This window comes from Lutra lutra, chromosome 11 (assembly GCF_902655055.1).
Source record: "Lutra lutra chromosome 11, mLutLut1.2, whole genome shotgun sequence".
Classification (NCBI taxonomy): domain Eukaryota; kingdom Metazoa; phylum Chordata; class Mammalia; order Carnivora; family Mustelidae; genus Lutra; species Lutra lutra.
Window position 1 is genome coordinate 53,366,973 of NC_062288.1, and position 12,658 is coordinate 53,379,630.

The window sequence follows — 12,658 nt, forward strand, 5'->3', positions numbered from 1 at the left end:
TCTGAATAGTACATTATCTTTCACTCTTACCACTGTGAGGCCAAATTTAATCTAAAGAGGTACTTCGCACAACATCGAGTCAGCCCTCTTCAGTTTTCTGAGTTATAGGATTTTATGGGATTTTGTCTAGAATATATCCCTAATATATTGATGTTGATCTTTTTTTTTTAAACTTAAATGACTCCAATAAAACCATAATCCTTCCAAACATAATACATTTTTATGTCAGTCATATGGTTTTCCTCATAATGATATCTGGGTATGCGTGGGATTGAGCTACAATATTTCACTCCCTTCTTTTTTTTTTTCATTATCCTTTGCAGGAACATCCCTCACTAGGCCAACTTTCTGAAAAGTTAATAGACAACAACATTAATGTCATCTTTGCAGTTCAAGGAAAACAGTTTCATTGGTATAAGGTACGTTAATTCCCAAAAAATAAAAATTAAACTGTCTGCATCGATAGTTGAAATTAGAATGCTTCTTAGACCCCAGGTGAGGATTCTAGAGTTACTGTACTTTGTACAATCTGATTTTAATAATGTATTAACTAATATATACCACACAGTGTCTTAAATTAGCATTTACATATACATTCTATCTATGTTAACACCTAGAACCAAGTGTGGGGACTGATAGTGTGGTACTGACTATGACAATAATGGAGAAGATTTTTATCAGGTAAAAAAATAGTTCACATTCCAACTACACTTTTCATGTCTGGATTCCTGATTCTGTTCTGGTCCATGGGCATATTCTTATAATAGATTGGGTTGGGGAACATCAGCTTAGGTTCGATAGTAACAACATACCTAGATTTGGTCTAGGTCATCCAATAAAGGAACAAGAGGAGCCAGTGAAGTGGCTGATCCTGTCAGAGCTTTCCTATGCAAGAATAATACTGGTTTTGTCGACAATCCTTCAGGCCAGATGAGATCCACAAACAGAACAGATGTTCGGCAGTCATGTCACTGTGGCAGCACTGTAGAACCCACCTCCAACAAAAAACTGCTTCTGGGACCGTGCCGTCAGGTTCTTTTCACAGTCTTCTAGGTCCCTTTTTCCAGGAAACTCTCTCTCTCTTTCTCTCTCTTTTTTTTTTTTTTAATTTTCATGATGTTGTGATATCCTTTTATTGCACATGTCTGTTCACAGGATCTCCATCTCCTTTGTTGTCTCTGCTTCTTCTTTCCACTCCCACTGTCCTTTATTTATTTCTTTTAATACTTCGGAGAAACTACATTTTCTTTCATCTTCAGCAAATGCTTGAATCTGTCTCCATTAGCTACAAAGCTGTTATTCCCTCCACCAATTTCCCTAATACCTGACCAATGTCTAGCTCATCTTGAAAGCACTATTTAATCATTCCACTTCTTCCCTTAGAAATCTTCAGTGAAACTTTAATCAATTCCCAGATTGGTATACCATGGAACCCCTTTTTAATGTAATAACCATTAATAGTCACAGAAGTAGGGCTCTAGCCCAAATTAAATGCCCAAACTACTTTGTGAGCAAAGTAACAGATTCCATTTATTGAATACTAACTATTGTCAGGCACTGAGTTTACTAACATTAACTCATGTAATACTCATAACAATGAGGGAAGTATTACCAATTTAAAGCCCATTTTAAAGATAAGGAAACACATTCAGAGAGGTTATGTACTTGACCATACTTTCCTAACAGCTTAAGTCCCATGCTCGTTGCCTCTCAGCTTAATGGTTGAATTTCAGGAATGCAAACTGGTGCAGCCATTCTGGAAAACAGTGTGGCAGTTCCTCAAAAAGTTAAAAATAGAACTACTCTGGGATCCAACAATTTGCACTAGGTATTTACCCAAAGGATACAAAAATGCAGATTCAAAGGGGCACCTCCATGCTTATAGCAGCATTATCAACAATAGCCAAGCTATGGAAAGAGCCCAAATGTCCACTGACTGATAAATGGATAAAGAAGATGTGGTAAATATATATGATGGAATATTACTCAGCCATCAAAAAGAACAAAGTTTTGACATTTGTAATGCTGCGGGCAAGCTAGAATGTATAATGCTAAGTGAGATAAGTCAGTCAGAGAAAGACAAATACCTAGATGATTTCATTCATATGTGGAATTTAAGAAATAAAAAACTGATGATGATGAACATATGGGAGGGGGGAAAAGAAAAAGAGAGAGAGGGAAACAAACCATAAGAGACTTTTAAAGATAGAGAACAAAGAGAGGGTTGATGGAGGGAGGAGGGTTATGAGTATTAGAAGGGCACTAGATATGATGAGCAGTGGTGTTGTACGGAAGTGATGAATCACTGAATTTTTCTCCTGAATTCTATATTGCACTGTATGATAATTAACTGGAATTTAAAAAAAAATTTTGAAAAGAAAAAAATAATGGGACTGTAACTTAAAAAAAAAAAAATTTAGCATAGAGTGAAAAAATAGTTGAATTTCATATTATTGTGTGGCTTTTTACTACTTTAGCCTCATCCTTCTCTGCTATGTATTATTTCTTGTTGTTGTTGTTGTTATTGGCTTAGCAGTTTCTCCCTAGTCCTTTAAAAAGATTTTCATTGATAGATAAAACCATAAGCCAGGTTTATTATTAATTGAATTATGTAAAACTATGAATCAACAGGCTCAGAAGGCCTGACAAGTTCTGCCAAAAGTCCTATGTATGTCTTTACAGTCACCTACTTTGGCTGCCCAGAGATATTTTTATCAACCACCTTCATCTGGGTTGTTACAGCCTCCTAACCTGTCTCCTAAATTCATCCTCTACCTGGAGGCAGAATGATCTATTAAATCACAATTTGTGACCAAAGTTCTCCCTAGAGCAAACTATCCCAGTGATTCTCTCTGATTTAAAGGATCAAGTCTTTACGGTGGCATATGAGACCATTTGGTCCCTACTTGCCTCTCATACCCCCCCTTATTCTCTGCCTTACACTTCTCCCTCTAGCTTGCTTTTAAGTCTCCCGTGCACACGCACTTACCAGGCTCCCTCTTTCTTTGTGCCTTTGTTCTTGCTACTTCTTCCTCTTGCCTGGAAGTCTCTTTCCCTTATTACTTGGCTCACTCTTAGTCATCCTTTAAGATACAGCTCATGAGTCATCTCCTCCAGGAAACAATCCTGACAGACTTCCCCAGCCCTCAAATGCTTGCTGGGGATCCCTCTCATCAGGGTCTGTGCATTATCTCTGCTACTTCATGTGTATATTGTTTTTTGAAATTGATATACTTGTGAGGTCCTTAAGGATGGGAACTCCAAAGTGGTACATAATAGGTATTCAATAAAGGTTAGATAAATGCCTTTTAAAAATCTGTGAGTGCTACATTTTACCTGTTACCTAAGATACCAAATTGTTAATGTCCAAGTAGTGGCTGGCATACAGCAGGAGCTTAATGATACTTATGTATGGTAAAATGAGTGTACAAATGGATTTTAAGACCTTCCAAAATCTGATTCCTTAAACATATTCAGCCTTCAGGTCAGGATCCCAGGGTCCTGGGATCCAGTCCCATATCAGGCTCCCTGCTTGGTGGGGAGACTGCTTCTCCCTCTCCCATTTCTCCTGCTTGTGTTTCCTCTCTCGCTGTGTCTCTCTCTTTCTGTCAAATAAATAAAATCTTTTTTTAAAGGATTTTATTTATTTATTTGACAGACAGAGATCACAGGTAGGCAGAGAGGCAGGCAGAGAGGCTGATGTAGGGCTCAATCCCAGGAGCCTGGGATCACAACCTGAGCTGAAGGCAGAGGCTTTAACCCACTGAGCCACCCAGGTGCCCCAATAAATAAAATCTTCAAAAAAAAAAAAATTCAGCCTTCACTCCAGTCAGATTGGTTTCTTCTCTTTTCTTACTTCATCTGGAACTCAGGTAAACCTTTAAGCCTTTGCTAATTCTCATTTTCTCACTAGGAATACCTAGAGTTTTCTACATAATTGTTCAGTGACATCCACCAAAAATACCCACTCCAAGAAGCTTCCACTAGTGACAATGATTTTTTTCTCCATTCTGGGCCAACTTGTCCTAAAGGTCACTCCATGGAACAGTAGTTCTTCATATTTACATATGCTACATGAGAAAAGGGTTTTATAATTTGAAAATGTTGGAAATGCTGCAGCAAATACTGCTAAATCATTTCCAAGACTTCTCTGAACCTTTACTTTGCAAGTGTGCATTTTGAGTATCTATGTGGAAGAAACCATATGCAGAACTTTCTAAAATTTTTGCCTTCACAACACTTTTGATAACGATATTCCATGGAACATGGGAGATTACTTTGGGAAATCCTGGTCTGTACTTTGATTGGGTTTTTAGGTCAACATGTAATTTGTGGACACATACATGCTCACACACATACAATACACACACACTCCCATTTGTAGTCTGGTGGTGGTTCTGTGGTGTAATGGTGAGCACTCTGGACTCTGTAGTCTGGTGTATGTGGTCTGGTGCCCTACCTGCTTGCTTATATTTTTCTTGTATCTTGTATCTTATATTTTTTCATTCATGTAATAGCTCACCTTCCACCTGTAACTCTAAGAATTTTTAATATTTGTTAATTACTGAGCCACTGTATACTACTGTCATTAAGTTAATATTATTGGTATGTTTTCTAGGACCTTCTACCCCTCTTGCCTGGCACCATTGCTGGTGAAATAGAATCAAAGGCTGCAAACCTCAATAATTTGGTAGTAGAAGCCTATCAGGTATGTATATATTAAACACAATTTTTTCATATAAACTTTTAACCCCAGTTTCTATGGCAAGATATAAATTAGTACCCTATCATCTTGAGAGGAATCATGAACAGAAAATTAGGTTAAAAATTAGAAACCTGAATTTAGCCCTGGCTCTATCACTAACTAAGCTTGTATCCTTGGGAAAGTCATTTCAGCTTTCTTTACCTCACTGTCTCATTGACAATAAACTCAAGTCAGGCTACGGGCTATCTGAATTTTTTTCTAAATGAAATGTTCAATAAGTCACCAAATCATGTATCAAGATGACTGAGAGGACTCTGTTGGGTCTCTTAGATAAATTACTTGATGTTTAATCAGTTATTTTAGCAATATTATCAAATTAGTTTGATTAAAAGAATCACCTTAAGAGGTATACTGTTTTATTGAACTGACAGTTGTACGCTGTCCCTAGTCTATCAAGAGTGAGTGCCAAAATGCAAAGATTTATAGAAACATCTGCTCTCTCAGCATAGGTCATTCCTGGATAGAATAATCACTGTTAAGATTTTGTAATAATTGTGATTTTTACTTTATTTTTTTAAGATTTTATTTATTTGAGAGAAAGAGATAGCAAGAGAGAGACAGCATTAGCAGGTGTGGGGGCGGGGAGAGGGAGAAGCAGACTCCCCAACGATCAGGGAGCCTGATGTGGGGACTGGATCCCAGGACCCTGGGATCATGACCTGAGCTGAAGGCAAATGCTCAACTGACTAAGCCACCCAGGCATCCTTGATTGTTACATTAATACCACTGAGAAACATTACTTTCCATTTGTGACCTCATTTAATCCACACAACCAATCCATAAGGAAGATGTTAGTACTCTCATTTTGTATTTATAGAACCTCAAAGAAGCTAAGCAAGCTAACCAAGGGTAAAAGAAACAAAAAGATCAGCACCAGAACCCAGGTCTTTCTTAACTCTAGGCCCCAGGTACTTCTTTCTGTGTGGTAACACCTGTTTTTCTTTTTTTCTTTTTTTTTTTTTTTTTTTTACAAAGATATGCTTTACTCTACCTTGAACGTATGGACCACTGATAAAGTCTCACTTCCCAAATTCTGATTCTCTTTTTTACACAGTAGAGATGAACAGTGTACATAGTAGCCCAAGCCTTATGAGAAACCTCAGGCTTCTCTTCTCATTGTCTCTGTGCAGCTCTGCCTTCTCCTGAGCACAAAAGGGAAAGTCAGGAAGTAGACACGGAATAGAAAATGAAGGACTTGTTTAAAATTTATTCTTTTAAAAGAAAAATAAACCGTGTGAGGTTTTTTTGTTTTTGTTTTGTTTTGTTTTTTGCCAAGGAATTGTTCTATGTCTGAAAAATACGTTGGAGAAAATAAGGAAGAATATCTTTAATTATTTTTATTTCTCATTGTTACAAAAGAATATTAGGACTGGGGGAGCTTCTTATCAAGGAGGATCAAATGTGTACAGTTCATTCCCCTTTGCAGTTTGTTCCCAGGAATAATCAAAGTAAGGAAGGAATGTGCAGTCTTAGAAATCACCCTAGTTTTTATGGTATGAACCCACTTATTACTCCAGACAAGAAATGCCAAACAATAAACTGACAAACTTGTCTGTGTGTCAGACTGTGCCAATGGAAAGGGAACCAGCAGTATTTGGTTTTATGTTTTTTATTTGCCCAGGACAGATATCCAATGCCTTAGCTAACTGCAGTTCTGATTAACCTTAAACAGTGGGAAAATACTAGCAAATCCAATAAGACTGACTCTGGCTAATTAACCTCCTTAGGTTGTGATTCTGTTATTTTTTTTTTAACATACGCGTATATTTTCGAAATTCTTCTGAAATATTATTTTGTCTTCACAGTCCAACAGAAATAATTCATAATTCATTGAAGAAAAAGAATAAAAATATTTCATTCTAACTTTGAATTTTTTGCATTTCCTTTCTAAGAATTTTATAAAATTATACATAAATTTAGTGCATGGTGAATATGACTGCATTTTGTTTTTTATCTTTTACATCAGCACTGCCACTAGAATTAAGATTAAATAAAAATCATGACTAAAATAACTTAAGCTGAAATTAAGAAATGAAAAATAAATTATATTGAATATAAACAGAATTGTATATAAAAAAAATCTGCCTCTGTATTTGTTAGATATTAAAAAGGAAACTTAATGTTGTGTTTGAGCCTAATTTCTAAATTTCAAAACTGGGCAAAATTTTTAGACATTTGTCTTTACACCTGCTTAAGTGAAAAACATAGTATAATAAGGTTAACTTCTTAAGAGAAAGAACTCCAGAAGGCAAACTGAGAACACTCATTGTACTGGGAATTTCCTTCTGATCTTTCAAACCATCACCCTATCAAGACCATTTATATACCATTACAAGTTTCTATTGGCTTGCTGAGAATGTTCAATTAAGTGATTACAATGGATGAGCTCTCTGGGAGATTTAAAAATGTGGCTAATAGAGTCTTATTGAATCCAAATAAAATTTACTGATTTGAATAAGTATTTTGTTCTAGATTTACCACTATGGTCCATTATCAGTCAGTAAGCACACATCTCTTTATCAATTATACAGTTGAAGATAAAAATTTACTCAAGTAAAATATTAGAAGCCAATAGAAAAAAACTTTTCTTCATATCCTGCTACTCACTCTTTTCTTAGGTATATACTTCATCTTTTTTGTTTATAAGGTAAGAATTTTTACATGTGGTAGACTGTTTTATGAGATAAAATACACACAGATCTTCAGTATATATTTAATATAGTTAGAAATTTTGGAACCAGAGACTATGCTGGAAGAAATTTGTGTGTGTTTGATACATGATAAACTTTATATAGCTATTTTTTTAATAATTGTAAAAATAAATGAATAAATGCATGAATGGTTTTCTGTCTAGTAAGTGGTCCCATTTTAGTATTAAGGATTAGAACAAATGTGACACAGGCAAGCCTCAGGGATTTGACAAAAATCATAGGCCATTCTTGGAGAATTTTACAGGACCATATCAGGCAGATAATTTTTTTTAAAATTTTATTTATTTGACAGATAGAGTTTACAATCAGGCAGAGAGAGAGGAAGGGAAGCAGGCTCCCTGCTGAACAGAGAGCCGGATGCGGGGCTCAATCCCATGACCCTGGGATCATGACCCTATCGGAAGGCAGAGGCTATAACCCACTGAGCCACCCAGGTGTCCCAGGCAGATAATTCTTATGTCTACAGTATAGAAATGCCCTCGCCAAAATTTACCTTTCAATTCTGTATTAATAAGGTATTTCAGTTTTCATGATAGCCTAAAGTGTTTCAAACAGAAATGCTTATTTAATAGCTGAAATTGTCAGACATGTGTTCCAGATTTTAAGCTGTTAAAGATTCACCCTTGTGACAGTATAGGTGTTCTCAGTATTTTTTTTTTAAGTTTTGTCACAAAATTTAAATATTGTTGGGAGTTAAAATGACTAATTTTGTAATACAAGCTGAATGAGCAATATCTTTAAAGTCATCAGTTGCATAGTCATGGAAAATGTGAAAAAATAGAACAATTTAAATGCAAATGGTCTAATCCTTCAGTATTTCTTATGTATCTCAAATACAATTGGGTCATTACATGGAAACACTACATTTATTTATCCTTTTATGGAGATAGACTTTGATTTCATTAAAAATTAAATCTAGAATGATTTAATAAGCTTGCCTCTGCTTAACTGCTTACATATGAAACTTTTGTGATATACAATCAAAACATGATGTCTCTGCAGAAACTCATTTCAGAAGTCAAAGTTCAGGTGGAAAACCAGGTAAAAGGCGTCTATTTTAATATTACTGCCATTTGTCCAGATGGGACCCGAAAACCAGGCACAGACGGATGTGGAAATGTGACAAGCAATGACGAAGTATGTGGGTGTACATTCTTCCCATTTAAAATAAACTAAGTTGTCTGGCATGTTTTCTCACAGAAAAATCAAATCATTCTGGAAAACTTTATTTACTACAAACTCCAAGTATCTTATTTAAACGCTTCAAAGTCATTTTTATTGTCTCTTTCCAAAGTTCCGACTTGTTTTAACTCCACTGACTGTTCTCTCAAACTCTCAAGTTAAATATATATTAAATACTTATTTAATAATAATTTTAAACTTAGGGGTCACAGCCACTGTATATCAGTAAAGCACATCTAGTCAAACAAGCAGTGTCTACACTTATGATGATGATGATGATACCTTTCTGGTTTCAAATCTGAAAATTCTCAGACTAAATTTGAAATCAAAGGTAATAAGCCACAGAAAAGAATGGGAGTGATGGAGCAGTTGATAAAGGTTAAGAATTCCAAAATCTTTCACTGTGTTATTGTCCCAATAAACTCATAATGATCTAGGAAGAGGTGGGGGAATTTATTTACAATAAAAAAGAAGTGTTATTTGACCAAAAAAGGATAAAATATGGGGGGAGGGTGTAGGGCCCAGATTATTGCACTGTTAGGAAATAGGACCAGGAGAGAGAGGGATTCTCCCAGTATTGGCATGATAGAGAGCAAACACACAGAAATAAGCTTTTAAAGGGAATTCTTATTAGATGCAGTGATTTTCAGTTGCTTCATTTTTAAATGATCTGTTCAGACTAAAAGATTTCTAATCCTTCTTTTCATCTCTAAAGTTCTGGGCTGTATGTTTCCCCCTTGGAAAATTTAGAACCTTTGGATAGTATAGTTGCTCCAATTGAAATCAATTATTGCTAGTATCTGTTTCTGTAGGTCTTGCATAATCACTTCATGGATTTTGTTCCCAAGACATTATGTACCAGTTTATAAAATATACATATTTGATTTCCATTAAATATAGATAAACTTTGTGCTAGGATAAATTTCTGAGAAAGGGTTATCCTCTTAGTACTTCTTCCTTTCAAAATCAGTTATGTCAGAATGGTTTTCCTTACTGCTTACATTTTTTTTTCTTTTTCCTTTGTCTATAATCCCTTTTCCCCCTTCACTTTCAACTAAGTAGTATAAACAGTTTGACTTTCAGAAAGAGTCATGTGACCTCTTAATTATATAAACCCCAAGTTTTGCTCTATTAATTTTGGCAATGACCACATTATCTTACACATCTGTTAATCCTTAACATTCTTAAAGACAAAAAACATCTCAAGTACAATACCAACTGCATTAATTTTAATATTATGGAACTGATTCTAATTTCTGATGCAAACATGTAATATATAAGCCTGAAGTTAGATATTTTGTATCTTGTGAATGTATGTGCATGTGCACACACGTATTTGTGCTAGGTTTTTTGGTCAGAGTAGAGATACATATATATATCCACTCCAACAAAAAAGGCTATCACAAATTATTTTTAAGTTTTAATGGATCTCAGTCTAAAATGGAAAAAACCTACAGTCTTATTTGCCAAAGTACCTGAAGATCATAAGATAGGCTAACAAATAGAAAAGACACATTACACCCATCATGTCCTGCAAAAAAAAAAAAAAAAAAAAAAAAAAAAAAAATAGAAAGAAAGGAAAAACTTGGCAGGATCATTTCACAAGAGGAAAAAACCCCCTGCCAACTCAGATCTTTAGTTGTGGGCTCACATGTCCTGAGACAAATGTATGACCTAGTATTGAGATCTTTAAGATCTAAGAAAGTCCTAAATCTTTTTCCCTTAAGCAACATCAGAGAAAGCCTCATGTTTTCCTTCATTAACACGATGTATAAACTAAAACTGAACCCTGAAACTTTACTTGGGCCCCTGGAAATAGAAACAAAAATAAAAATTGTTCATCCGAACATCCTATCTCATGGTTATAAAGCAGGAGAGCAGTCGTTCTTTATTTTAGATTATTTGATCTCTCCCTTGTGCCAAATATTCAATAACCCCACATTTTAAGGAATTAATTCAGGAGATGACCTGTTCTCTCTCAAGTTTGCTAAAAACTCAATGGAGGACATCAGTTAATCATTGGAAGAAGAGTGGTCATTTCAAATAGGCTTGAACCCATATTCATTTAATGGTACAATATAGACAAGTAGCAGTCATTGCTTCCTTTAACTCTCTAGTTCATTAATTAGGATATAAATGAAATTAAAAAGGGATGTTACATCTACCTCTGAAAGAGTGTGTGTGTAATTTATAAAGTATTATAAGTTTCTATAAGATGGCATATTAATGATTCAGAATATCATTAATAGATATAATAGTGATGATAGAAATAATCAGGACATATAAATATATTTTCTTTCCTCCCCCCCCCCCCCATTTAGGTTCTTTTCAATGTAACAGTTACAATGAAAATGTGTGATGTCACAGGAGGAAAGAGCTATGCAATAATCAAACCTATTGGTTTCAATGAAACCACTAAAATTCATATACACAGAAACTGCAGCTGTCAGTGTGATGACAGGAGAGGACCTAAACGAAAGTGTGTAGATGAAGTTTCTCTAGATGCCAAGTGTTTCCAGTGTAATGAGAATAAATGTCATTTTGATGAAGATCAATTTCCTTCTGAGAGTTGCAAGTCACAAAAGGATCAACCTGTTTGCAGTGGTCGAGGAGTTTGTGTTTGTGGGAAATGTTTATGTCACAAAATTAAGCTTGGAAAAGTATATGGAAAATACTGTGAAAAGGATGACTTCTCTTGTCCATATCACCATGGAAATCTGTGCGCTGGTAGGTATAAATAAATATATACATGCAGTTTTTACTAGTAACTATTAAACTAGCATATATGTTTAAGTACCTTTAAATTACACCTTTATAATTACTAATCCTGAATCTGAATTTAATATTCAAAGATTCAAAGTCTATGAAATTAGGGCATGGCAACAGATATATGGCACATGATTCTGGTATTTATATTTTAAATTATTTTGTGCAAGAAATACTTGAAAATAAAAACCAAAAATTAAATGTTATTCTCAAGTATGCCTTGATCTTATAAAAATATATATCCAGAAAAGGAAATTACTGATGATGTCTGGCAGGCTTTCTATAATCAAGAGTATTCTTCTAGAAAGACCTGATTCACTCTCCTAAGTGGTCACTCCCTCCAGCTCGCTCAGAGAATAGTGAGCTATATAAGTTTCCTTTCATTGGAAAATAATGCATTATTACAAATGGTATTATAAATTTGTAATAACTTAAACCTTTCCAGTATATTTTTGGAACACCAGTAACGAAATTATCAAAGGACAGCATTCTCCAAGAAAATGTTGGTTTCATAAGTAATCTAGAAGATTAGTACCAGAGGCCACATGCAGACAAAGTTTAAAAATGAAATAATTTAAAACAAAAATATCAAAAGTACTTTTTGGCTAATTCAGTTTACTGCCACCTAGAGGTTAGATTCTAGAAAATCTGTGCAACATTTGAAGTTTAATACAAAATGTTGTTTTTAAATGAATCAATTTTTCTGTGACATTGTGCTGAATCCATTTATTGCTAAAACAGCTTTTTAATGTTTGGATTTGGTAAGCAAATATTAAATTACTGATTAACTGAAATATTTCACTGTCATAACCATACAGAAAGTAACAAACCCATACAAATTTTCTATTCTTGTATAAACTAGAAATATGCAATGGAAAATTGCCTTTTTATTCTGTTATATACATGAAACATTTTATATGCCAAATATTATTCTGCTGTACCTGGTATCATTGGTAGAATGGATTATAGGTGACTTAAGAATAAACTAGCAATTATCTTCTAATTTGCAAAGCTAATCCTATTTGGAATAGGGAAGAAGAGTAATTCTGATATCCCACAACTATTGATCTGCCAAAGAAGCTTGAAATACATTGAGAATCCCAGTCTCTATTTATAGTTAAATATCAAAAGCCAATGTACTAGCCCTTCTATATGACTATACTACTGGCCACAGGCAGTTGAAAATCTGCTTTGAATTATTTGTGTATAAATTATAAGTGCAAACTGTAGGCTG

The 12,658-nt window shown here is 34.6% G+C and overlaps 1 protein-coding gene across 3 annotated transcripts in view; it reads left to right on the forward strand.

Moving 5' to 3' along the window:
• The window catches only part of ITGB8 (integrin subunit beta 8), an 80,992-nt gene that overhangs the window by 56,735 nt on the left and 11,599 nt on the right, over window positions 1-12,658 (forward strand). For 2 of the 3 annotated variants that reach the window (XM_047695403.1, XM_047695405.1), the window contains 4 exons: window positions 324-419; window positions 4,619-4,708; window positions 8,479-8,613; window positions 10,980-11,385. In XM_047695403.1, coding sequence (XP_047551359.1) covers window positions 324-419; window positions 4,619-4,708; window positions 8,479-8,613; window positions 10,980-11,385 — 727 coding nt within the window. The remainder of the gene's footprint in view (window positions 1-323; window positions 420-4,618; window positions 4,709-8,478; window positions 8,614-10,979; window positions 11,386-12,658) is intronic. The other variant, XM_047695404.1, reaches the window with a different exon arrangement.